General features: G+C 37.2%; 1 protein-coding gene across 3 annotated transcripts in view; it reads left to right on the top strand.

Annotated features, from left to right (window-relative positions):
- ADAM23 (ADAM metallopeptidase domain 23) overlaps nucleotides 1-27,671 on the top strand; it is a 170,953-nt gene that overhangs the window by 129,107 nt on the left and 14,175 nt on the right. For 2 of the 3 annotated variants that reach the window (XM_008259040.4, XM_002712550.6), the window contains exons 18-24: nucleotides 1,367-1,447; nucleotides 7,968-8,018; nucleotides 8,523-8,586; nucleotides 10,090-10,195; nucleotides 13,877-13,996; nucleotides 16,122-16,290; nucleotides 18,720-18,831. In XM_008259040.4, coding sequence (XP_008257262.4) covers nucleotides 1,367-1,447; nucleotides 7,968-8,018; nucleotides 8,523-8,586; nucleotides 10,090-10,195; nucleotides 13,877-13,996; nucleotides 16,122-16,290; nucleotides 18,720-18,831 — 703 coding nt within the window. Of the gene's footprint in view, nucleotides 1-1,366; nucleotides 1,448-7,967; nucleotides 8,019-8,522; nucleotides 8,587-10,089; nucleotides 10,196-13,876; nucleotides 13,997-16,121; nucleotides 16,291-18,719; nucleotides 18,832-26,493; nucleotides 26,604-27,671 lie in introns of those variants that run through there. The other variant, XM_089329978.1, reaches the window with a different exon arrangement.

The following is a 27,671-nucleotide window of genomic DNA, read 5'->3' as shown; positions in this document are numbered from 1 at the left end:
CCAATTTATTTTAAACCTAGAGCATAAAAAATAGTGCTCATATTTTTCCATTTAACTTTTTAAAAGATATTTATTTCAAAGGCAGAGGGAGAAAGAGAGAGATCTTCCATCTTCTGGTTCACTTCCCAAATGCCCACAGCAGCTAAGGCTGGGCCAGGTCAAAGCCAGGAGCCCAAGTACTTGGATCATCACCAGCTGCCTCTCAGGGTGCACATAAACAGGAAGCTGGAATAGAAAGGGGAGCAAGGACTTGAACCCAGGTACTCTGATATGAGATGTGTGCATCTTAAGAGGTTGCAAACACCTACCCCTGGTTCTTTTATTTTTTTAAATTTATTTTGGGAGAGAGAGAGAGAGTTGGCAGGGACCCAACTACTTTACCCATCACCTGTTGCCTTCTAGGGTGTGTTTTAGCTGGAAACTAGAATTTGGAATGGAGCTAGAACGTGAACTTGGGCACTTTAATGTGGGAATCTCAAGTGGCAGCTTAACTGTTTTACCAAATGCCTGTCTCCAGTGTGGCTTTTTAAATTTCCTATAAGGCAGGAACCCAAATGAGGAAGTAATTGTGTATGTTTATATGTGTATACAGACACATTTTGTGTGTCTGTGTACACATGGACTCTAATATCTATGTGGCCTCCAGTTATTTTTGAAAAGTCATTTTTTAAATCTTCCTTCTTCCTGTGTACAAAACCTCTAATGTTCCTTATAGGAGTAAAATTGTATGATTTTGTCTTTTGTTTATGTTTTTTGCTTTGGTTTTATACCAAGAGGCACTATGCATTATGGTGTTCTGAAAGATTCTAGCTTAGTTTATACTGGTTTTGTGTCCCCTCCCAGACTATCGATTGCTTGATACTAATGCACTTCCTTCACTTTTTACCCATCCCTGCCCAAAACAAGCAAAATGTTTTGTATGTGATAGGCATTCATGGGTATCACTGATTCATATGAATTCATTAAAATTTTATTTTGTGTAGTTACCTAGGGCAAGACTAATATCCCAGCTAATAACTAAATAGGGAAGGTATGTCAAACATTTAGAAAGATCTTAATTGTTTGTAATATGATATTTTGCTATGTTGTCTTAAGCCAAACCATAATTTTTTCCTTACATATATTGTTTTTTTAAAATAATGCTCTGAGACAGTGGATTTTGAGATTTGAACATTTAATGCCTTGGTGTTGATTCATCTTTATATAGAGATTAGCCTCTAAGCCTTATTAATATTCTGTAACTATCTTGATTCTTCATAAAAATAAGGTGATGATTATGAGAATATAGGATTATTGATGAGTATATGAATGTTAATTTTGAAATATTAATTAGTTGTAACTTCTAATATTGAATTTTTACTTGCAGTTTCAGCCACGTGGGTATGAATGCCGGGATGCTGTGAATGGGTGTGACATTACTGAATACTGCACCGGGGATTCTGGCCAGGTATGGCAAACTGAGTTTTAGGAAACACAGATCACTTTTGAAGCTTTCAATATAGACATATGTAAATAGCTTTGGTTTCTTTTGTTTTGCTTTTCTTTTTGCTTACTTCTAGCCCTTCCCTGTGTCTTTATTTTAGGAAAGTTTGAGGGGTGTGTGTGTGTGTGTGTGATTTTCTTTAAATATTAATCTCGCTTTCTTCCAGTGTTGCCCATCATAATTAGTTCATACTCAAGTAACTGGCTTTACTGTTCTGTTCTCCACATCTTAGGTGGTGCACTCATATTGATGCCACACTGATATATTGTTTTAAAATATTTTAAGGCCACAACCCCCTTTAAAAAAATTTGGATAGAAACCAATGGAGAAAACAAGGAAACCAGCCTCACTGCTTTGTTTGAGATGGGACTGGAAGCAGTATGCACGTTTCTTAGCTCACTGTTGCTGCTTCTGTCCTACGTCCATGGCCCTGGCTTCATGGCTTTGGCATGATTTAGTTCCCATTAAAATTAATGTTTCTTTCTAAAATTCCCTTCTTGTATGATTAGTGTTTTTATTTGTGGTGTATTATTTTAAGTTTTTCTTTGTTCAGATCCACATTTGTTGAGCATACTCTGTATCAACATTGCTGTGAATTCTGGAATGTAGTAGGGAACAAAATGAGGTTTTTTTTTTTTTTTTTTTTTTTTTTTTTGCCTTCCTGGACCTTACCTTCTGCCAGGTGTAGAAACCGAAATAAGTAAAGCAAAGCCAATGGTAATAAGTGCCAAACATAAAGTAAAATGCTGTGAAAATAACAATGGGGGGAGGTCATCAGAGGGAGGAGCAGCTATATATTCCTGGAGAAAGTGGCATTTAACTAGAGACATGGGGTAAAAAGGAGCTACTCAGTTAACTGTATGCATGGACATGTGGCTTCGTTAAGAAATGGAGTGAAACCCAGGAGAATCATGGAAAAGTTTAAAAAAATAGATTAAAAAATGAAATCAGAAATCAAGGCAAATAGGGACTTGTAAGACTATCGTAAGAATTTTGTATTTCATTCTTCTTTCAGATTGATTCTGACATCACCTCAAAAGCATTTTCCTATATTATTATACCATATTTTAGAAATACCATTTTAATGATTGCATTATATTTATTATGTGGCTTAATCTGTTGATTTTCCCTAGTAGTGGTTATTTAGATTCTGGCGGATTTTCATTACTATAATTACTATAGTATTTATCAACGTGTTTTTTTTTTTTTAAAAAAGATTTCATTTATTCATTTGAGAAGTAGAGTTACAGACAGTGAGAGGGAGAGACAGAGAGAAAGGTCTTCCTTCTGTTGGTTCACTTCCCAAATGGCCGCAACGGCTGGAGCTGCGCCGATCTGAAGCCAGGAGCCAGGAGCTTCTTCCTGGTCTCCCATGTGGGTGCAGGGGCCCAGTGACTTGGGCCATCTTCTACTGCTTTCCCAGGCCACAGCAGAGAGCTGGATTGGAAGAGGAGCAGCCAGGACTAGAACTGGCGCCCATATGGGACGCCAGCACCGCAGGTGGAGAATTAACCTACTACGTCATGGTGCCAGCCCCATCATCGTGTGTTTTAAAAACAGTGTTTCCTGTTGAGGGGTGTTCCTTATGATAAGTGTTCAAGAGTAAGGTTACCAATTTCCAGGTATTATGTCTTCCGAAGGGCTCCCAACAAATAGAGTATTACCTTCATTATAAAAATGGCTATGTTGAAGGCCATTGCTTAAGGTAAGGGCTACGTACTACTCTATCTAGATCCCAGTTCAGGCTGTAACAATAGGCTATTGACAGAACTGGAGCCAAAACATTTTCTGCCTGCAGAAATGGGCCCTTGCATAGTGAATGGCTTGGAGAACAGTAGAGCATGCATGTTTATGTGTGTAAACTTGTGTAAGCTTGTCTTGAAGAGAATGACAGAACTGGCTAGAATGCTAGTTGCTCTTGCTAAGCTTATCAGTCAGTCACTCTACATCGCAGTGATAGAAGTGAACAAAGGAGTGGAGGGGCTGGAGTTGTACTGAGTTCCCTGCAGTGGAAGGAGACATGAGGAGGGGGAAAAAAGGTTCCTGGTTAACCTTTCTGGGAAGATCTTTATGTATATTATTTGAAGCTCAATTCCAGCTCAGTTCTCTTTTAGGATATGGTACAATGAAATATGTTTTGGCTTTAAAGATTTTTTATGCATATCTATTTCTTATATTTAAAATATAAGGCTTATTTGCAATTTCTCCCTAATATAATGACACAGTTTAAGAATTATGGGTTCTGTGTTTAATGAGACCTACACTAACAATTCTGACATATTGTTTCACTGCATTTTATATATATATATATGTATTTTTTAAAAGATTTATTTATTTACTTGAGAGGAAGAGTTATAGGCAGAGGGAGGGAGAGATTGCCATAAAATTTGCTGGAAGCAAGGTTTTTATAATGAGGACTACTTGTTGTGTAATTAAAACTTTCTTATCTAATGTGTCTAAGGTAAAAATGGTCCTGTTACATTAATTTCTCAGTGGCATATTGGAATAGAATGTTTTATTATTAATAACTTTTTAATATGATCAGAATGAACTCAAAAGAGACCATTGAAGTAGAGGCAGTTAAAGTTCCACAGAATTCTTCTACTCTGTAAGAGGCAATGGACGTTGGATTTAAATTATACTAACGATGAATAAGAAAATGAAATCTCTGCATCTCTGAGAATCAGTGTCTACAGGCCACATTTTGTCTGTTTTTGGTTATACCTCATGGTATGTTTTATTTAATTTTGATATTACCTTTTACTGATGACTTTTCAAAATTTATGCCACAAAAAACAATATTTGTGGTGCTGGCACTTTGGAGTAGTGGTTAAGCCACTACCTGTCAAACTATCATCCCAGATGAGTGCTGGTTCAAGCCCTGGCTGCTCCACTTCTCATCCAACTCATTGCTAATGCACCTGGGAAAGCAGTGGAAGATGGCTCAAGTACTTGGGCCCCTGCACTCACGTGGGAGATCTAGAAGAAGCTCTTGGATCCTGGCTTCAGATCAGCACAGCCCTAGCCATTGTGACCATTTAGAGATTGAACCAGCAGATGGAAGATCTCTCTCTCTCTCTCTCTCTCTCTCTCTCTTTCTGTCTCTCCCTCTCTCTCTCTCCCTGCCAGCAACTCTACCTTTCAAATAACATAATAAATCCCTTAAAAAAAAAAAAAAAGAACAGTACTTGTCCAATGTGGAGAAGTTCTTGGCAAATGGTCCTGGATAGTATAGTGAAGATATTTAAAAGATGTGAGAAATGTTTTTTGTTAGTACTGTAAACTATGGCATCTAAATGGGTGGGATAGCAAAACATAATTTAAAATGAACACATGTAAGTATGTTACATGGTTGGAACCAGGCTCCAGTGACCCTTCTCATTCTGTATAAAACTGGGTCTGGAATGACCCTGAGAGACAGAATCCCAAGCTCTCCTCTGAGGCAGAGTAAAATACCCAGATTTGTGATTCTTTCTCCCAATTTAAATGTCACTAGAGAACATAAGAGCCCCCCTAATTTTTCAGCTATACATTTCAGTGATAAACAGCTGGCTTTTATTAGCCTAAACTAAAAACAAATAATTTAAAAATCTTCTCATTTGTGGCTATGCTAGTATGAGTTTTTTTTTTTTTTTTCTTACTAAAACATCACAAAAATGAAGTATGACAGGATTAGGCCCTGATGTGCCTATTCTGGAAGCAAAATTTCTTGTGTATTTCTCTTCATGTAGTTGCCTTCATTTTAGAGTTAATGAATAATTAATAGTGGTCAATTAACGAGATAATTACTGTTTGTTGAATGAATTCAGATGTATGAAAGAGTCCACAGAGATTTCTGTTTTTGTGCAGTTGGCCCCCACTCCAAATTTTAGTGCTGATAATTACAACCTTCAAATACTCACAAACACAAAATGAAAATTTGTGGTTAATGGAGCTTGTATGAGAGTCATTTATTCTTTAGAAAGACATAGAACCAAAGCATATTTATTTACATAAGAGGTGGGGGGTGTGGGGGGAGAGAGAGAGAGAGAAAGATAACAGTTGATCTCTGGTTCACTATCTAAATGCCTGCATGGCCAGGGCTGGGCCTGGCTGAAGTGAGGGGTCAGGGACTCAGTGTTTGAGAAAATGGATGTGCTTACCCTCATTTGGGCATTATGCAAATATTCATGTATCAGAACATCACATGTACCCCATGTACAATATTTACATGATTGTTGGAGGAGGTGCTCAGCCTCCCAGTTAAGATGCTGATTCAGACACCTGTGTTCTGTATCACATCACCCGAGTCCTGACTCCACCTTCCGGTTAATGCAGACCTCTGGGAACACCGGCTCAAGTCATTGGGTTCCTGCCACCCATGTGAGAGATTGGATTGAATTCCTGGATCCTTGCTTTGATGAGACCCAGCCCTGGTCTTTGCAGGCATTTGGAGAGTCAACCAGCAGATGGCAGCTGTGTCTATCTGTCTCTATACTTCTAAATAAATTGATTTAATGAAAGAAAAATATATAGTACATTATCATTTTCTGTAGTCTTCCTCCTGTGTAATGGAACATCAGAACTTATTTCTCCTAACTATAACTTGGTAAATTAATTAATCTATTTTATCAATAAATTAATCTATTTTATTAATCTATTAATTTATCTCTCCCCAAACCCTGGTAATCATCATTCTACGTTCCACTTCTATGAGATCAACTTTTTTGGGATTCCATGGGCCAAAGTAGTTTTACTATGAAATGTTCTTTATAAGTTGCTACTAGGCAGGAAAAATAAATTAGTTCTATTGTCTTTCTGTGGTGAACTTCGTACACAGCTTGATATATGCAGAATAGAATTCTTAATTGGATCAGAATGGGTCATTCATTTGCTTTCTCATTCAGTGAATAGTAATTGAGCATACATCACATGCTCAGTATTGTTCTAAGTACTAGAAAAGCAACTTAGAACAAAAAAAAAAAAAAATCTGAAATCCTGCCAGCAGGGAGCTCACTGGTGATGGGGACAACAATTAACAGATAAGTAGAATGTACTCATAGGGCTTGTCAGTGCTGATAAGTGCAGTGGAGAGGAGAGTGGCAATGGGGAATGGAATGTCAGCATGGGAGAGAGGTTATGGCTTTTAAAAAATATTTATTTGAAAGTCGGAGTTACAGAGAGGGAGAAGCAGAGACAGGAAGTGAGAGACAGAGAGATCTTCCATTTGTTGGTTCAGTCCCCAGTTGGCTGCAAGAGCCAGGACTGGGCCGGGCTAAAAGGAGCCTGAGACTTCATCTGGGTCTCCCACGTGAGTGACAGGGGTCAAGCACCTGGGCTACCTTTTACTGCTTGCCAGGCACATTAGCAGGGAGCTATGGGACTTGAACCAGCACTCTGATATAGGATGCTGTGTTGCAAATAACAACTTAACCAGCTGTACCACAATACTGGCCTCTGATATTTACATTTTTAAAGGGACCACACTGGTAGTAATATAGACTGTAAGGAGAGTGAGGTGAAGCAGGGGACTTCGGAGTTAGAGATGGTGGTGATTTGGTCCCAGGTGTTAGGGGTGGAGATGGAGAAAATTTGGGTCAGATTATGGCATTTTGATTGTAGAGCTAATAGGATTTGGGGCAGACAGGATAGAAGGTGTGAGAGAAAGAAGAGTGGAGAATCATTCTCTGGTTTTTAGGCTGAACATTTGGAAGGATGGAATATCATTTACTGAGAAGGTGAAGACTGAGGAAGAACTTTTATGCACATTGCTGTGTGTCTTATTCACCTGCCACACCTGTGTATCTTATATTTGCTTTGCATACAAGGTAGAGCCTTTGATTTGACCTTTTTTTTCCAGTTCATTTAAATGTGGCAAATAAAAATGCAGAGGAAAAAAATCACTTATTGAGGGCAACTTTTGGGGAAAAGGAAGCATATTTTAAAGAGTGAGTTTATAAAAAAAATCTATAAAAAAACAAACATCAGTCACATCACAGATTGTTCTTGGTTTGAGAGGTCAAATCACAGATCATTCATGGTTTGGAGATTGGTCATTTACAATGAGTTGAAAGACAGAATATTTTCTGTGTCTCAGTATAGTAGCCTGTAAATGAGCGCCATGGTGTCAAATGCAGATTTGATATTTTCACAGAGCAGAGCAGGGCCTTGTGAATTAGTTTCTGAATGTGTTCAGTCTTCCATAACAAGCTGATTCATTTCCTTCACTGTTGACTTTGATCCCTTTTACTTTTAACTTGGTAGGTGAGTGAATCACCTCACAGTAAACAGAGAAACATCCATTGCAGGGGGCCAGTTTGTTAATTGTTTTACCAATACTAGTGCTTATTTGAATTAACCTACTTGAAAAGTTACATGTCCTTTCCTAATTGCTCCTACTTATATATTCACCATTCCTCCATTTTGTTTTGCATTTTAACATTGTTCACATTATCTGAAGGTACGTAACCTGCCAAACATTAATTAAATTGATTTTATTTTTCAGTGCCCACCAAATCTTCATAAGCAAGATGGATATGCATGCAATCAGAATCAGGTATACTGGGGTATAAGTTACAAGTGTAGTTTAAGAAAGAATTATTTTTTAAAAATTTTTGATGAATAAAACTTTGAAATTTCTCCAAATCAAGTATTACAGTGGGGTTATAATTCAGAGCTGCTTCATCTTATACGAAATATTACATATATTCTATTTGACTCTGATGACAAATTATCCAGATTATAAGAACAGAAAAAAATGTAAAGGTTGAAGGGTTAAGTGTAATATTTTGAGTTGTGATCATCTTTCAATCAGTTTATATTTTTAATTAGTTTATATTTAAAGAACTGTACTATGAAGTCTCTACTGAATTTTATATTTTGGTTTATTCTTATGCCTTTCAGGATGATTATGACTCTTATTGGTCCTTTGAAAATATTAGGATGCAGAAATTTAAAAAAAAAGACCTCTACATTTGCCAGAAGCAGACCTTGTAGGCAAAATTTTGGGAAAATGGAACTGGCTGCATGTGTTTCACAGTGCATGTTCTCTTGTCCTCAGGGTCGCTGCTACAATGGCGAGTGCAAGACCAGGGACAACCAGTGCCAATTCATCTGGGGAACAAGTAGGTCACACCTTCCTGCTTGAAGGTCACACCTGTGGTTTTCTCTTAATATTGTTCTCTGCCAGTCTCGCTGAAAGGGTCACAGCTTAGAGTAATGCTTAAAAAATCTAGAAATGGGTGAGAATACAGAGGACTGTGAATCTTGTAAGAACTATACAAAAGAACAAGAGCTGTACAAACAGCTGCTCAAGGTAGGGAGTCATCACAAGTGACAGCATCTCCCACTGATTGTGGCTTTCAGAGGGAGAACGTTGCATCTGCTTGTCAGAACTGGGTTGACTGCAGAAGTCATATTCGTTATTCTTTCCCTTGGATGAGGCACCTTGTACCTTGCATTTAGCATTCACTCCTCCACTTCTGGCCCCTGCCAAGTTATCTGTCTTTTTTTGTTTTAACCCCAAGGATAGTACTAGAATTATTTTCTAAAGTTTGTAATTTACTATCTCAGTTCAGAGAATACAAATATTTCCCAAGGTGTGAGCAGGTTATGAGTCTCAGTAGATGGGGGGGCGGGTTCTTCAAAAAGTTCATGGAAATGTATATTATGAACAGAACCTATGCTTAATTTTTTTTACTACAATAAAGTTATCTTTTAAATCTGTTCTCTTTGTATTAATACTGCATTAACAAGAATTGTTGAGAACTGTGTTGTAGTAATTTTCACACATTTGTTGTGACCGTGTTAGTATAATGTTTTAATAAGTTTTTTAAAAATAAAAATGATTTTAAAAAGATAAAAAAGATCCATTATTCCATGAACACTTTGAAGTCCTCTTGTACATTCATTAAACGATAATATCCATATCTCTTCCCAACATTTGCTGTGCTTCTCCAAAGGACTCGAGTTCCCAGGGGCCAGATGGGAACCATGAGAAATAAGTCTACCTTGTGATGGAGGCTGGGTCACCCCAAAGGAGAAGAAAGCACAGACAGGGCTCTGGCATGAGTGATTTTTATGTTTGGCAGATAATATTTATCTGATTGATTTACAATCAGTGGTTTAGTTTTGACAGAGAAAATGAAATAGACACGTAAATATCAAAGCCCAAGGGCCAACATGAAATCTCAGTGGGCTAAGATTTGTAATTAATCTCCTAATGTTTACATAAGACAAGATTAGGAATGTTTATTAGTTTTCTACATATCACTTCACTGATTCCTGCTAATGATCCTTCTTACTTTCCTCCATGAATCCACAGACAAGAATTGGAAAGAAGTGTATTTCTCATGTTGAAAAAATGATGTTGTGTTGGGATTGTTTGGTATTAGCTGGTAAGAGCCAGTTATTTAATTTTCAGGGGTTTTACAAGCCCTAGGACATCACATGCAATATTTACTCCATTTCCATGAAGTATTTACACCAGAAAAATTGGCAAATGCTACAAATCAGGATTTTTCATGCTTCTTCTGGAGAACAAATGGTTAAATATTTATTTTCACAGTGCTGGTTATAGACAACCAAAAAAAAGTAAAATTAATTTTTCCCTTGCCTATTTCCAAAAGAGGCCACAGGGTCTGACAAGTTCTGTTATGAAAAGCTGAATACGGAAGGCACTGAGAAGGGCAACTGTGGGAAGGATGGAGACCGATGGATCCAGTGCAGCAAACAGTGAGTGGCTGGTTGTGGGGAGCACATGACCCAGAAGTGCTTGGGAGCTCTGATGCCAATGCAAAATGAGCACAAATTCAATGTTAATAAATATTACTGATTTTTAAAAATGTTCACTTACTCAAAAATGTAAAGTATGTGTTTTATATTTTAGTGTATCTAGAGGCACATGCTGTGAACTAAACTGATACCCTGCTACAGACTCACACCATTTCTGTAAAATCCAGAAATTGTCTCAGATGCTGGATTTTTTTTTACTTGATTCTTGTTCTGAAGAGATACAAGTTATAGGCCAAAGCTCCTCTAGAGCATGGAAGATTCTCCTCCCAATTTTGAAGCAGAACAAGAATTTAAGGGAAGCTTTTTTGTTTTTGTTTCTGTTTTTGTTTTTAAATAATAATCTTTTTTGCTGTAGTATTTGAAACTTTGACATTTCTTGTAGCTTTTGATGGTGTATCAAGCCTTAGGCAAATAATCTTTAATTATAATTTCTTTAAAATTACATAAAAATAATGGACAATAAAGCTTCCCACTGGCAATTCATGAGTGAGATACAGATGTCCCAAGATGTTGATCCTCAGTTCTTGGGTGCCAAGGAGTAGGAGGAAGGAGGGTCAAAAACAGTCAACATCCATATGGTTGAGTCCTCTCAATTTGATTAATTTCTTTCATTAACTCTGTGTCCTAGACAAATCTGATCATTTCTATTTGTTTCTATGCCTTCAGAAGAATTGAAAGTATGTTATTGCAAAAAGTTAAAGAAGAAAAAAAAGAAAGGATAAAGATGGATTGAGGGAGAGAGGAAGTATTATTGTCTTCTTAGAATTGTATCTATGAAATACATTAAAATCTGTTTTCTTTATGTTAATAAGATGAAAATAATTTTAAAAAATAGTTGGGGAATTAGTATTGAATTAGATCATTGTAGAAGTTAGCTTTTTACTATCTGGCAATATGATATCCAGCCCTCAATGAGTTAAGGGAAATTAATATATTTTTTAGAAATTTTTTTTAACTTTTATTTAATGAATATAAATTTCCAAAGTACAGCTTATGGATTACAATGGCTTCCCCCCCATAACGTCCCTCCCACCTGCAACCCTCCCCTTTCCTACTCCCTCTCCCCTTCCATTCACATCAAGATTCATTTTCGATTCTCTTTATATACAGAAGATCAGTTTAGCATACATTAAGTAAAGATTTCAACAGTTTGCTCCCATACAGAAACATAAAGTGAAAAATACTGTTTGAGTACTAGTTATAGCATTAAATCTCAATGTACAGCACACTAAGGACAAAGATCCTACATGAGGAGTAAGTGCACAGTGACTCCTGTTGTTGACTTAACAAATTGACACTCTTGTTTATGGCATCAGTAATCACCCTAGGCTCTTGTCATGAGCTGCCAAGGCTGTGGAAGCCCCCTGAGTTCACTGACTCTGATCATATTTAGACAAGGCCATGGTCAAAGTGGAAGTTCTCTCCTCCCTTCAGAGAAAGGTACCTCCTTCTTTGATGACCCGTTCTTTCCACTGGGATGTCACTCACAGAGATCTTTCATTTAGGTTTTTTTATTTTTATTTTTTCCCCAGAGTGTCTTGGCTTTCCATGCCTGAAATACTCTCATGGGCTTTTTAGCCGGATCTGCATGCCTTAAAAGCTGATTCTGAGGCCAGAGTGCTGTTTAGGACATCTGCCATTCTATGGGTCTGCTGTGTATCCCGCTTCCCATGATGGATCATTCTCTCCCTTTTTGATTCTATCAGCTAGTATTTGCAGACACTATTCTTGTTTATGTGATTCCTTTGGTTCTTAGTCCTATCATTATGATCAGTTTGAACAGAAGTTGATCACTGGGACTAGTGAGATGACATTGGTACATGCCACCTTGATGGGATTGAATTGGAATCCCCTGGTATGTTTCTGACTCTACCGTTTGAGGTAAGTCAGCTTGAGCATGTCCCGAATCTGTAATAAAAGTAAATAATGCACAATATACATTTCAACAAATAAATATAAGGTGAACTTCCTTGTAAGCTTACCTGAGTCAAGAAATAGAACATTGCAGCATCTGAGAAGTCATGTATCCTTCCCCATCACTGTCTCCCATCTTCTATTTGGAAGGAAACTTCATCCTGAGTTCATGGCAGTAGCTTTTCTTTTATTTAGAATTGTTTGTTTGTGTTTGGCTGTTTTCAGCCCTAGTAGTTTGTGCATTACATTGTATTTTGCTTTGGAACTTCAGCATTTTAAGAGTTTTCTGATGTGTATAGCTGTTTTTCATGTTGTTGTTCATTTGTTTCCTTTTCATAGCTACACATGTAAATATAATACAATTTAGTTCTCCATTCTGCATTGATGGGCATTTGGGTTGTTTCCATATTTTGGTTGTGAAGAACTGTGCTGCTATGAACTCTGTTACACATGTAATCTAACACACATTCATACATGTTTTCTACAAGGCCTGTACCTGATAGAAAAATCACCAGCTCATAGTGGATGTGTGTCAAATTGTTTTCTAAAATGATTATAATAAATAAACTCTACCATCAATAATATGTACATAAGAATGATAATACCAACACTTGGTATCATCAGACTTTTTTTAACTTTAATATATTCTCATGAGTATGAACTGCTACAGCATTGTGGTTTCATATACATTTCTCGTATTGAAAATGGAACCTAACACATGTTCACATATTTATTAGACATGGATTTCCCTTTTTTGTTACATGCCGCTCCAGGTCTGTGCCCATTTTTTAGGGCTCATTGTTTATTTAGCAGAGAATCAAGTTAGTTGCCCTCATGGTGGATTAGTCATTTAACAATGATTTCTGCCCCTTGGCTGTATAATCTTTAGCATGTTGAGTTTCTTTTTTTTTTTTATCCTTATGGCTATAAACTCATAATATTTTTAACTTTTATTTAGTAGATATAGATTTCCAAAGTACAGTTTATGGATTACAATGGCTCCCCCTCCCCATAACTTCCCTCCCACCCGCAACCCTCCCATCTCCCGTTTCCCATAATTGTAAGGTAGATGCACAAGCTACATATTCAAAGATAGGAAGTAGGATAGGAACAAAAGGCTATAATCTTTTATCCAGAAAACATAATCCTCACCAGCAGCTCCCTAACTGGCTTCTCCTCACATCAGGCCTCTTTTAGTTCTCAGAGGAAGAGGGGGAGGATGGGTAGGAAGGTCAGTGGAAGGAATGGGAGTGGCATTGAGTAGCTTACACATCAGTTATGATCCATCTTCCAGGACTAGACACCTTGCTGCCCCAAATACAAAGCAATTCAAAAAATAAGTGGAAAATGAAATTTAGAGAACAAATTTATTTTAGTACAAAAATTTTATGAAACCCATGCATATGAGAGATCTTCAAAAATTTTATGGAAAATGTATATTATGGAAAAACTGTACTTGGATTTCAAAATTTTTTTGCACCAAGATAAGGTTGCCTTTTAATCATATTTTCCATGAACGTTTTGAAGTCTGGGTTAAACTGGTCTTCTTGGCAAGGAAACAAGGAGGAGGTCTTAGCCAACTAACAATATCTGAATACATGCATTTTTTACAAGTAGGGTTTTTAAACATTTTGAATAGATGAGTTTATGGACTAAATACTCATGATTGAGTCTGATTCCTCCTGTCTTGTTCCCTCTCCTTCTCAGTGACGTGTTCTGTGGATTTTTACTCTGTGCCAATCTCACTCGAGCTCCACGTATTGGTCAGCTTCAGGGTGAGATCATACCAACTTCCTTCTACCATCAAGGCCGGGTGATTGATTGCAGGTAATATGTTAAATGTTGGAAACTAATGAAACTGAGACTTTCAACCTCCAAACATCAAATTTTTAAAAAAATTAAAGATTTTCTAGTTCTTGCAAAAAGAAAGTTGACTTAGATTTTAAGACGTAGGTTTCATGCTGAGAGTCACTTAAAAAGCAAAGTTATGTAATGATTTGAAAGTTGCATTTGTGGGGCCTGCATTGTAGCATAGCAGGATAAGCCACTGCTTGCAATGCTAGTATCTCATATGGATGCCAATTTGAGTCCCAATTGCTCCACTTCCAATTTAGATCCCTACTAATAGTTTGGGAAAACAGTGGAAGACTGGCCCAAATACTTGGGTCCCTGTACCCACATGAGAGATACAGATAAACTCTTGGCTTCAACCTGGCCCAGCAATGCCATTGCAGTCACTTGAGGAGTGAACCAGTAGATGGAAGATCTCTCTATATATAACTCTGCCTTTCAAATAAATAAACAAACCTTTTCTAAAAAGAAAATTATATTTGCTCAAAATTATACTAGCTGTTAGTAGTAAGGCTTTTTTTGTAATCATATTCTTTTTTTTATTGAAGTGTTGTAATCATATTTTTTTTTTTGACAGGCAGAGTGGACAGTGAGAGAGAGACACAGAGAAAAGTTTTCCTTTGCCGTTGGTTCACCCTCCAATGGCTGCAGCTGGCGCGCTGCAGCTGGCACACCGCGCTGATCCTAAGGCAGGAGCCAGGTGCTTATCCTGGTCTCCCATGGGGTGCAGGGCCCAAGGACTTGGGACATCCTCCACTGCACTCCCGGGCTACATCAGAGAGCTGGCCTGGAAGAGGGGCAACCGGAACAGAATCTGGTGCCCCGACTGGGACTAGAACCCGGTATGCCGGCACTGCAGGCGGAGGATTAGCCTAGTGAGCCGCGGCGCTGGCCAATCATATTCTTAAAAGTAGAATTATAGTATCCATAACTGTGATTAAAATTTTGTGCACTGGAAATACCATTATTTGATCCCTGTGTTTTAATTTTATGACCATAAAAGGAAAAAGAGTTTAAGCTGTACTTTCTGTAGCATGCATCTACAGATGCATAATTACCCAAATTACATTTAGAAAATAGTAAAATAGTATTTGTTGTTATAAGCAAAGATTTTATACCTAATTGTCTGTGAGTACAAGGCACATAGGTATGTGGCCTATTTTTTTTTTAGTCAAGGAGTCATATTATATTTGCAAAAAAATATTCCCTTCATAGTGGTCATAATACTAAGATTGGCTCAAACACTTTGGGGATTTCCCCTACAGAACTTTGTGTGTGTGTAGGGGGCAAAGTTATTTTTAGTATCCCTAAAATAGCAATTATTCATCTTATTTGCGTACACATAAGATTTGGAATGATAGTAATGTGAGTTCGAACACATTTTAGTAACTGAGCACACAATTGCATAATGCTGTCTTGGTCAAATGATTGCTTTTCTGTCTTTTGAGTGGCCTTTAAAGGGACTTCTAATAGGGTCCTGGAAAAGATCTTTCTGGGAATAAATTTGTAGTCTTCAATGTTAGTTACTTTGATGTACACAAGCTTTCCTTGAATGTGCACATTTTCACATGTCTCTAGATACAACAGCTCTATTAAATTATATTGTAAAATACTCAACAAGATAATCTATTAGTAATTATAGCATTGAATATCATTCAAATTCAAGTTATTCCTAACTTTGAAATTTTAGAAGTGCCTAGCAATATGGAAGACATGGTTTATTTTTTGAATTATGAATAATCAAATCCTCTGAAGTAATAATTTTCAACAATATTTTTATTTTATACTTTTACTCAACATTTGCTTCTTTCTACCACACCACATCTGAAAGTCTTAAAGAGCTAATGATATAGTTTCTTCCTTTGTTCTTAGGCAAATACTTCTCCTCTAGTCTTAATGTTGGTTTTAGAAACAAGTGAAGGATAGTGACAAGTAGTTTCTTTTTCCTGATATTTTATTAAAGGGAAAAAGTGGGGAAATTCTGGGAGAAACTCAAATTGACCAACAGCGTCTGCATTTTCCGGAAGACAAGCTTCATGTGGGTTGATGTTATACTTCTCAGTGTGGTGATAATGGTGCGTGAATATCTTTCTTCTTTTAGTGGTGCTCACGTAGTTTTAGATGATGACACAGATGTGGGCTATGTAGAAGATGGAACACCATGTGGCCCATCTATGATGTGTTTAGATCGGAAGTGCCTACAGATTCAAGCCCTCAATATGAGCAGCTGTCCCCTTGATTCCAAGGGTAAAGTCTGTTCAGGCCATGGGGTAAGTAGATATCTATGTTCCAGCTTGAAGCGTCCATGTCTAGCATCCCCAAAGTTCACATGGTTAGATTTCCTGTTCAATTCTCCTATCATGGTTATTGTCAAGATCTGTGCACTGATTTTAACATTTATTTAGTGTCCCTATCTGCTGAGAATGTCCTCTGTGTTCATATGGTTTTATTTTTGTTGTTTCTTGTATCACTGGCTATTCATATGTAGCACATTCTCAATATGACTTGCTATCCGTATCAGTCAGGAGTCTCCAGAGAAACAGAACCAATGGGAGATGCTCTCTGCCCAGGTAAATGGGAGACTTGTTCTTAGGAATTGGCTCACATGATTGTGGAGGCTGGGAAGTCCCACAGTTGCTGTCTTGACGATTGAGAGCGTGGAAAGCTGGTGGTGCGGTTCGGGTTGAGTCCAGATGGGAGAAGTGGTAGAACTGCTGGGATGAATCCCAGTCCCAGGGCTAGAGGAGATGATATGAGATGTTCCCGCTCCAGCAGTGAACAGGATAAACAAAGAGGCGGACTCCCTCCTCCTCCTTCATGTTCTATTCAGGCCCTCAGTGGTTTGGGTGATGCCTGTTGACATTCAGGAAGGCCATGTACCCATGCACTTTATAGAGTCCAGTGACTGAAATGCTAATGTCATCTAGAAACACTCTCAGAGACACACCTCAAAATAATGCTTATTTGGGGCACCCCGTGGCTGCATCAGGTTGGCAAATAAAATTAACCATCATAACATCAAAAGACTGGAGGAAAATTGGTACTACTCCTAAAGGAACTCCATGTGATCGTTTTGTACAATTCAAAACAAATCATCTCAGCAGTTCACTTTCAGCCGCTCAGTGTGCATATTGTTTATCTACAAGTATGTGTACCAGATCATGCTAAACTAGGTGTTGGGTCAGTGGTGTGAATCACAAGGCTGAAATTTTACAGTTATGCTTGGATCACTGTCAGCCAAGGAGAAGACGCTGCACCTATTCTCGCCTGCCCATCTCTTTAATTCTGAGAACAAAGTATTTGGGCAAGTTGTTGTTACTGGCAAACCTAGACTTCATATCCAAAAATGAACTTTAATTATTAACATTAGTTTAATAAATTAGGATTAGCAAAAGGAAGGTATTTCAAAAATTTATATAGACCAGAAATAGAAAAAAAAGAGACAATAAGAAACAGAGCAATCATCAAAAAGCGAGATGCTAAAACGAAGATAAAACTATTGCAAAATAGATTGATAGGCAGATGATAGAAAAAGATGGAAGGCCCCAAGAACCTGTGCCAACTATTGTCTAGGGTTTGAGGTTTGGTTGAATCATAGGCTCATAGGAAAGAAAGCCTAATGATTAGGAGCATAGATTTGGGTACTGGAAAGAATCATGGATTTGATTCCTGGTTCTGCCCCTTGCGGTCTCAGTGACTTTTGACAAGTCATTTAACATCTCTTGGTCATCAGGGTGCTGGTGTGAGGATTAAATGAGATACTTTTACGTAAAGCACATAGTATTGGTTCCTGGCACTTAGCAATTTCTACATAAGTAAAATAACTGGGCAACCTTTTCAGCTGTTGCTCTGAAAACGTAAAACTTAACGCATAAAAGAGGCTCTTACTAATGTCCTCCTACCTCTGTCACTTTCTCATCTTGATAAAAAAGTTGGAATTTAGCTTTGTTAATAATAATCATGGTATTATAATGTTACAGATTAAAAAGCTTCTAATTTTATCATCTCTAATAATCCGGCTCTCAGTGTATTTCACAGAGGAATAAGGGTTTAAACTCCCTGTCTGCTTTTCAGATGGCTGCTTATTTATGTTAGAAGTCCATTCTAGCCTACAGCCTGGAACCCATGGGAAGGCAAAGATTCTCCTGGGGTCTTCAGCCTGGCTGACTGAGCAAAGAGTACTCAGGGACTGGCAGTGAATGTGGGAGGGCTGCTTATTGGGCAGGGAAAGCTCCACCAAATGTCTGGTGTTGGTCATGGTGAGGTAATGCAGTGTGTTGCTGACTTAGGTCTCCTGTCTTAATGTCTCTTGAACCCAAAGCCTTCTACCTCTGGCAAAGTCCTCTGAGAACAGTAGCTGCGAATTTGTTGAATTAAGCATGTATACTTTTGAAGTATATTCCTGGAAACAAAACTATGGTTAGACATTGATGTAATTAAATTATATCAACATGGGTCATTCAAATATAATTTACACATGTGCTCTTATTGACTTTTATTTTCTTATAATTAATCGAAAATATCATTCAACAATATCATCTGTGCATTGTTTATGTCTAGTGCTCAAAACCAAAGGAATCTTGAAAAGTTACAAGTGGTTTTCAAAGCTTTCTCCTTGCTCCTGTGACTCTTGCATTTGTCACTATTATTCTGCTAAGCCCTGTCAAAATGCCCCATCTCTGCTCTTTTTCCTTGACAGGTGTGTAGTAATGAAGCCACCTGCATCTGTGATTTCACCTGGGCAGGGACAGACTGCAGTATCCGGGATCCGGTTAGGAACCTTCCCTCTCCCAAGGATGAAGGACCCAAGGGTTTGTGTGATTTCACTTTCCATTCATTTCAGACTGAATTCATTATCACTCTTCCAATGCACCAATATAACACTTCCATAGATTTCATAGAGAACGCATCAGAATACCTTTCTTGCCATTAAGTCATGACATTCACATTACTGGTGAACTGGAGATTTTGTGTCTTACTTAAGAAAAGTTTGAATTGCCTCCTAGATTAGAACTGAGATTAGGAAGAAATACATATGTAGGTTTCCATTAATCCAGTTTCCTTTCTTTCCTTTAAAACTCATTTTATATAGAATTGCAAATTCTAGTTATTTTATAGCTTGTCTAAGCCATGCCAGTTCTCTAATAGATAAAGCATCTTTTTTGCTGATGTGGGACTCTGGTTATTCCCTTAATATGTGAATTCGTCCAGTGGGAAATTGTAGCCTTCCATGCTATTTTTAAACACTCTTTTGATTAAGAAGGAGTTAGGAGTTTTTCAAAGACCTTTTAATTCTTCAAAGAAGAACCTTTGTTTTAGTCAGCAGTTAAGAAGGGAGAAGTTAGAATTTTCACTTAGAAGTGTCAGTGCCACCCAGAAGCACACTCCGATTTTGCAGCTGAGAATGCCCAGCCATGGTCGTTACCCAGATAATGAGAGACTGGGCTGGGACCAAGACTCTGGTCTGACACTCATGCTCTCCTCCATTGTGTCATGTTATGTCTGTGCCATCATGAATAGGGTAGTCAGTTGCTCGTTATTCTCCCCGTTTTCCACCCTACACATAATTCTCAAAGATCTAGAAAAGTCTTAAGTCACAATATGCTTACTGTAGCATACGTGAGAAACCAAAGAATACTAGAACCGATTTTAACATACATAATGATGTTGTATACCTACTTCTTCACGGTACTATTAACAGTTTTTATGAATAACTACCCTGCTTTTCTTCTACAGGAGGGAAAATACATACAGAAATAGAATCATTTTGAACTGCTTAGTTTTGCCTGAAGGTTCATTTAAACTCTCTGCTCTTCAGTGTAGTCCACATTGGAAAATATTGCTTCAAAAGCAGACGAAGCTCTGTAGTCCTCAATTCCTGAAGAGCTTTAGGCTGATTCAGTTGCATGTGAGTTGTTTGGTAATAGTGGAGTGTTAAATTACATTTTGTGTATTTTTTATATGCCCATGTTTTAAAGTTCCGTAAGAATCATAATCACACCCCCACAGTCTATTTCTGTGCTTCTATTTCTAAAAGGGAGCCTATTCCAATTTTACATTTAGTCTTTTATCGCTTAAAACTGGAACAAAAAATTTTTGGCTCCACCTTCACAAGTTAGATTTAGGTTCTGACAAGAGGGTCATTCTTTCCTTGGCATGTCTGTGGTACTTTTAAAGACCTAGATGCTATTTCTTTGGGCGAGGTCTAAAGCCCTCTGTATAAAGAGTTGATGGAGAAGCAGAGCTACGTTTGCTTAGGCTCTGTCCTCTTCTTTAGGTGGGAAGGGGATTATTAATTGTCTGTTGCTGTCTATTCTGCTTTCCTTCACCCACCTGTTCCAAGAAGACCTTTTGGAGACATAAGCAACTATATTTGCAAGAAGCTGCCTTTTGTTTTGCTTTGATTTCTCCTCATTTAATGTTTTGGTCTTATATTAACTTTTAAAAATAACTTTTTTAATCTTTCAAGTAATATATGTTTATCATAGAAAGTTTTGAAAATAGAGAAAAGATTAAAAAGAAAATAAAAATCACCCTTAATTCCACAATACAAGAACACCAATATAAGCACTCTTGCATATTTCTTTCCTTTGTTTCCTTTTTTCACTCTTTTTTTAAAGATAAATCTATTATTTATTTATTTATATTTATTTGAGAGGCAGAGAGGGTAGTCTTCCATCCATTGGTTCACTTCCCAAATGGCTGCAATGGCTGAAGTTGAGCCAATCTGAGACCAGGAGCCAGGAGCTTCTTCTAGGTCTCCCACGTGGGTGCAGGGGCCTATAAGTTTTTGGGCCATCTTCCACTGCTTTCCAGGCCATAGCAGAAAGCTACATCATAAAAGGAACAGCTGGGACACAAACCGGCTCCATATGGGATGCGGGCACCATGGGCAGAGGCTTAACCTACTATGCCACAGTGCTGGTCTCTCTCTTTTCATTCTTAATTAAGACATGGAGTCACTAGAGTAAAGGTCACTGTTCTAAAATTATAAAAATCTTTGTTAATCTCTAATAATTTTGATTACATTGAAAATGTCATTGATATAAGTTAAGATCAAATATTTCTTTATTGTTTCTAGAAAAATAAAGCAGCTTTAGAACAACTAAATCACAAGCCCATCAATAATAGTTTTTTATATCTTTTAACCTCTGTAGAAGAGTTTGTTAATATTTTTGTAACATGGGAAACAATAGGTATCATACATTTTAATACCTTGTTGTAGGTTTTATGATTTTATTTTTGATATTCTGGTTAAAAGAAGGTGCTCATGGAGAAATTATGTATTTTACTTTGTTTTTATCCATTTGGTAAATATTTACTGGCTGTTCTGCATCTTTGCCACATAGCCAGTAGTCTACACATATTATGTCTCTTTCTTTTGGAAATATGTAAAGGAAATGAAATGCTTCATGTTAGTGCTAAATTTTAGTTTAATCATAGCCATTTGTGATATTGCCTGGCTGAAGAGTAACAGGTAATAAACTCAATATATCGAAACAAGTAGTGCATTCTTGACTGTAGGTTTAGCAGTGTGTGAGGTGCCAAGGTTTTCAGAACTGCACCCTGGATGTTTTTGTTATTATCTGGCTGGTTTGGTTGGCACTTACCACCCTGAGTGCTGTGGTTGGGCCCTCCCTAAACGCTTGGCATTTGTAATGAGCAACACTCACAGTGCATCAGTAGCTGAAGCTTTCTGTATAGATGCAGTGAGGAGGTGTTAGAAAATACTTCGTTTGAGTTATTTTGGCATACGTCCTTGGGGTGGAGAGAGAAGTTCAAGAATGATAATGAAAATATTTGCCTTAAAAAAAGATTTATTAATTTATTTATTAGAAAGGAAGAGTTGCAGAGAGAGGGAGAGACAGAGAGAGGCAGCTTCCATCCAGTGGTTCACTCCCCAAATGGCCTCAATGGCCCATACTGGGCCAGCCAAACCCAGGAGCTTGGAATCCCATCTGGGTCTCTGACATGAGTAGCAGAGGCCCAAGTGCTTGGGACATCTGCTGCTGCTTTCCCAGGTGCATTAGCAGTGAGCTGGATGGAAAGTGGAGCAGCTAGGACTCAAAACAGAACTCAAATGGGACACCAGCATTGCAGGTGGTGGCACCCCAAATCTGCCACTAAATGGTTGTCTTTTTAGAATCATGAATATGGGCACAAAAGATAGATTGTACCCAATTGTTGTCCTTTGGATCAATACCAAATTTGTACAAATAAAGGCTAATTCTGCAATTCCATATCCATTGATTTGAGAATGTCGGAAATGAGCTGATGTGTTTGTGTATTACTTTGTTTTAACTATAAGTTTTTAGAGCAGTAAGAAATACAACCTCTCCATCAGGGCGGTGACTCAAAACATCGTAAGATCATTGCCATGATTGTCTGCAAAATTTCTAGTTGTTTAAAACATGCAATATTGTTCATTCCAATGTCTCAAACCAAAATCATTGAAAGACAAGGAATAGAATCCCAAAGCTCAAAGCATGTGAACATGTGAACAAGGAGTTTTTTTTTTTAAAGATTTCTATTGTACACTATATTCTTCCTCCATTGTAATTTATTTCATATAGGAAAACTTTTGGTTTCTCTTCTCTCAACTTGTTTCTGTTGAAATTATTGAAAGAAATTATTTTCTTTGTTCTACAAGGATGGGATATTTTAACTCTATTTAAAAGACCTAGATTTCCCACCTGCTATAGGAAGATCCATGTTAAGTATCCTTAAGTTTTTTTCAAATTGTGGACAGCTTTGCCTGAGTCTTTTTATGTGGAATACAATGTAGGTTTTCTCTTTTGGTGGTTTGTATCACATGTCAGATGTTTTCAGTGATATGTCTGGGCAGGGACATTGTTGGGAAACTTTGGTCAGACCCTTTCATCACCACCTTAATCATAAAATCAGAAATGGAAAGTGCCTTGCAGGCAATCAGTGCAGGACAAAGGTTTTGCAAATGAGAAACCAAGTTAATTATTAGGGTTAGCAGTTAGTGGAAGAGCCAAGAATACAATGTAATCACCTGATCTGAGCCCAGTGTTTTTCTGTTATTCCACATTCCATCATTTAAAGCTGAATATTGAGTTACTCTGCTAGTTCTTATAGCACACTAATAAGAAGAAACAATAACCAAGTAATGATTAAGCTTATTAACCAACTCACTACTTGCCGATGATCTTATTATGAAATTGAAAAAGAGGGAAGTATTGTATTATCAGTGTTTAGAAGTTTGAAAACAGTGGTTTCTAAGTCTTAATACCCAGGAGAGAATTGTTTCCTGTTTATGTTTATTTTTTCCATCTTCCTTTGGGAGACTTTCTTTGTGTGTGTACATGTCTTTCATTTTGCATTTCAGATGATTGGACTTGAGACATCATGGTTATCTTATGTGACCATGCTCTTGTATAATTACATGTCACCTAGAGGTTTCTCTCATTAACAATGGCCTCATCAATAACTTAGAGATTTACCAGGTTTAAAAAAATTTTAGTAACTATCAGTTTATTTTGCTTGAGTTTAGAAAAACTGTATATTTTCATTGACTGCATAGACTGAGTAAAATAATATTCTCAAATGAAATAATCTGTTTTGCTTTCTTTTAAGCATTTTCCCAATTCATCCAAAAATGAACTTAGTATTTTTTATTTCATGGAGAAGAGTAAAGAGATCTTATAGTGCGTCTAACATGTTGAAATATGGAGGCAGATTTCTATTTGTAATACCAAAATTTACTTTGAAATATAAAGAGCTTTGTATTGTTTCAAATCTCTATAATAAAATATGGAAATAATAAATTCTGCAGACTTAACATTGGACCAGAGAATACAGATGATGGCCTTGTTGCTTCCCACCTTTGAGGGAGTAGGTGATGCAGGTTAGCTAGCCCCTTTTGCCTCATGGGAATTACATGAATGAAATCATGCACCTTCCTATATCAGAAACTCTTATAAGTGTATGAAAACAGGGGGATAAACCACAGTCTCAAAGAGTAAAATTTTGAAATGTAACTTCCATGTGAATTGTCTGGGGGAAGATGTCTACATATAAAATAGAAAATCTTAGAAAAGAAGAAAATGTATGGTTTGTATCTTGCCATTTAAAATTCTACCTTTTAGCATAAATAGCAGGAACCAAGACTAAAAATAATAAGCCAATAAGCAGCAGAAATAAACCTGAAAACATATTGCTAGTTGACAATCAGGTTCCACAGACTCATTATTGTGACAGTTACATGTGTCGTCCAGGAGCAAAGTGAAGCTCCTGTTATGAAGATTTGTTATCAGCTAGAAGCTTTAAAAGGATGGTAGGATGAGAAGCTGCATCTATCTGTATCTATCTTATATGTACAATTGTGTGCCCAGCATAGTTCCTTGAAGATAGGCTACATAATAAATAAATTGGTATAGAAGTAAAGTTAGACTATAAGCCCTTAACGATCCAAAGAAAAATTTTTCTGTCAGATAAATTCTTTGTGCTGTGAAAAGCAGCTCCAACCTCCATTCTCAAACACGTCCTCGATAAAAATCCACCTACCTGTGAGCCACTCTGTTAATTCATGTCGATTTGAAAACAGGTTGAGTAATTATTGAGGAGATAACCCCAATAGGTATGTAATGGCAAAGAATGGACTGAATCACTCTGTATGTTTTCAGTATTCCATAACTAAAAGCAGTGGGGAGGAGGGAGAACAAGAACTGTAGAACAAGCTTTTGAAAAGGCCGGTTCCCCCTTTATTTTCTCTTGCTTTGTGTTAATAGTACCTGTTGGTTAAGAATTTCAAAATCATTATTCTTGTTCAGTGGAGAGTACCAACTATACTGTTTACATTGAATATGTATTTGAAGCAAATCTGGGAATTTCTTGTTCCTCAGGTTGAAGTTCTAACACCTGCATGGTGGATTGCCAGTCTCTTGTTTCTGCCTTGAGAAATTACACCATAGCAAATACAAAAGCTTTTTAAATTGTTATTTTTATTTTATTCCTCTTTCAAGCAGTTATAATTTAAAAAAATTAACATTTAGCATCACATGAGTGGGTGTTTCTCCCATCATAAGGCTGTTATAAAAAAAGATGTAATCAGACTCTATGTCATGGTTTTTAGCTCTGAGAGCCAATGCCTAAAATTCAGCAAAAATAGAGTTATGAAGTAATAAAGTACCCTTGGTTAATTTAGGATTTTGAAATCAATGATTCTGCCTCTGTGTTTTGAAATTCTGAGCTGTAATTCAGGTTCTGTTGCGTTAAGGATGCATTCTTGCATTTAGGCAACATTGCTGCCATTTTGCATGCTGGTCTCCTTCTCTTCCCCCTCACTGCTCTCAGTAGACCTCTCCTGTTTTCTGTCGTGTCCTTATCTCTCTTTGTTTTTTGAGAACAGGTCAGATTGTGCTTAATGACAGCACTGGACTCTGTCACTCACATTGCTGACTCTGTGATATGGTTAAGTAATTGTACAGTTGCTCAACAGGGCTAGAGATGCAACATTCCCGCTCTTCCTTTGAGAGTATTTAGCTGCCAAGGTCAAGGAACCCAATGCTATGCCTTAAAAGAGTAGTGACATAGCATACCATCTCTGTAAAGTATAGCCTCATTGAAGCACAACTCTGCTTTCATTGGTAAGGTGATTTGAAGCCAGTACTTTTGGTTCATATAGAAATGTGATATACACTGTAGATATGCACACAGACACACACAGCCCTAAATAATCAGCCTGCTTGCTTTAACAACAAGCTTCCTCTTGTAGGAGTAGTGAAACCTGGGGAAAGTCTAACCATTCAAGGCCCATCTTCCAATGAACAGAAGGTACACACAGAAGTGGTGATGCACAGGTGGAAATCCCACTTGTAGGAATCTACCACTTGGTGGTCAGTAGCAATTGATACAGTTTCCTGGAGACCCCAACCTTCTCCTAGCTCGTAATTTATATATTGGAGAATATGAACAAAAAACTAAATGTCCTTATACTACAGTAGAAATCCAAACTTTGCGGAGTTATTTGAAATACGGTTTTCATTAACTTCTTCGGTAAAAGTACACTTAATTTTAAAGATACTTTAAAAAATTTTTAAAGATTTTCATAAAACTGATATCTTCTAAATTTTAAAATGATGTGTCTTCTTGGGCATATTTTGCAGTTTGAAAATTCATAAAATCCTAAAAATAAAGATTTGCTGCTATGCAATTTAAGCTACATTTAATTTTATCTCACACCTGGTAGGAACTATAAGGGAAATTGGTTTATTTATGTGTATAAAGTATTTGCAAGAGATTTTGTTTTAAAATAGGATATGTGGAATTTGAAGATAAATTTAAAATTATCCTCAAATATATTCAATGTGTATGTAAATCTTGCTTCCAAATCTTGAAGCAAAGTTTTCAATATTTAACTGGCTCTCAAAGAGTTTTCTGAATAGATTCTTCTGTAATTCAGTTTGTCATTTCTTTTGTTAAAAGATCTCCCTTTTCCCTCCACACAGTGAACTTGGCCACAAGCAGGCTAATAGGGGCCGTGGCGGGCACCATTCTGGCCCTGGGGGTGATTTTTGGAGGCACAGGGTGGGGAATAGAGTAAGCATCTTTATGAGTTTCCGAGTGTTTCTGTGTGGTGCCTGGTGTGTGAGGTGATGCTTGATACTTTTCCAAGTTTTGTCTTGTGGACTCTGTTTCCTGTGATTGTGCAACTCGTGGTGTGATTTGGACTTATTTGTGTATTTGTGTCTGTGGTTTTCTTGTGTATTTTTGTAGAACCTTCTCCTGTCTGGAACAATGTGGGGCATACAATGATGTTGGAGGTGCTTATGATACGTTCCTAATTAAGGCAACAGTCCAAAACTTCCATTACTCCTTTACTTATAAAATAAATTTTCAAATATGAGCTTCACTTTTTTCTTTTACTATTTATTGGCAAAAATGCTTCTATGTGAGTATTTTATTAGGATTGTTATAGTGAATTTAATCTTCACCAGTTGAACAGAAGCACACATACAGCTAGGAATTACGAATCTTTGTAGCACTTTTTAAAGACAAGATTGATAATCATTAATACTTTCTCTCATTTATTTAGGATGACATAGGAGACACTTGTTCATAGAAGATGTTGAGGATATGGCCATCGTTTTGTTCTTATAGAATGGGTTAATAACTCAAATTTGAAGTTTACATAAATATTTGGGAGCAAGGAGCATTAAGAATGAAAAGTAATTTAATCTAAACATGCATAACTCTAAGAGAACATCTGCAATTCATTTACTGGGTTTGTCTCCAAAGAATCCAGGGTATAAATAAATATATTCTGTGCCACTTGCCCATTAAGCTCTCACACAAATACAACTCTCATGGTGCCTGTATTTAGATTGCTCCATACTTGATCCACATCCCCAGAATAGCATCAAGTTCTCCATGGGATGCTGCTTCATGAGATTGCTAATCTGCAGACTAAAAGATTATTATGATTTTTTCCTCTCTAATTACAGAGAAAACATTTATGAATGACAGAAATAGTCCTTCACACATGGTCTTTTCTGTTTGCTGTGGTGATAGTGGTAACGCTTCACAGTGGCGCAGGAATGAATTACCAGTATCTTAAGGTATCATCAGGTATCCTTTACCAACCAGCCCAAATCATGGGCAAGTTGATACTATCAGAGATGTTCCT

Source organism: Oryctolagus cuniculus, chromosome 3 (genome assembly GCF_051225735.1).
Source record: "Oryctolagus cuniculus isolate XC-2025 breed Fujian yellow rabbit chromosome 3, ASM5122573v1, whole genome shotgun sequence".
Classification (NCBI taxonomy): domain Eukaryota; kingdom Metazoa; phylum Chordata; class Mammalia; order Lagomorpha; family Leporidae; genus Oryctolagus; species Oryctolagus cuniculus.
The sequence above is the reverse complement of the archived record's forward strand: the minus strand, read 5'-3'. Positions and strand labels throughout refer to the sequence as shown.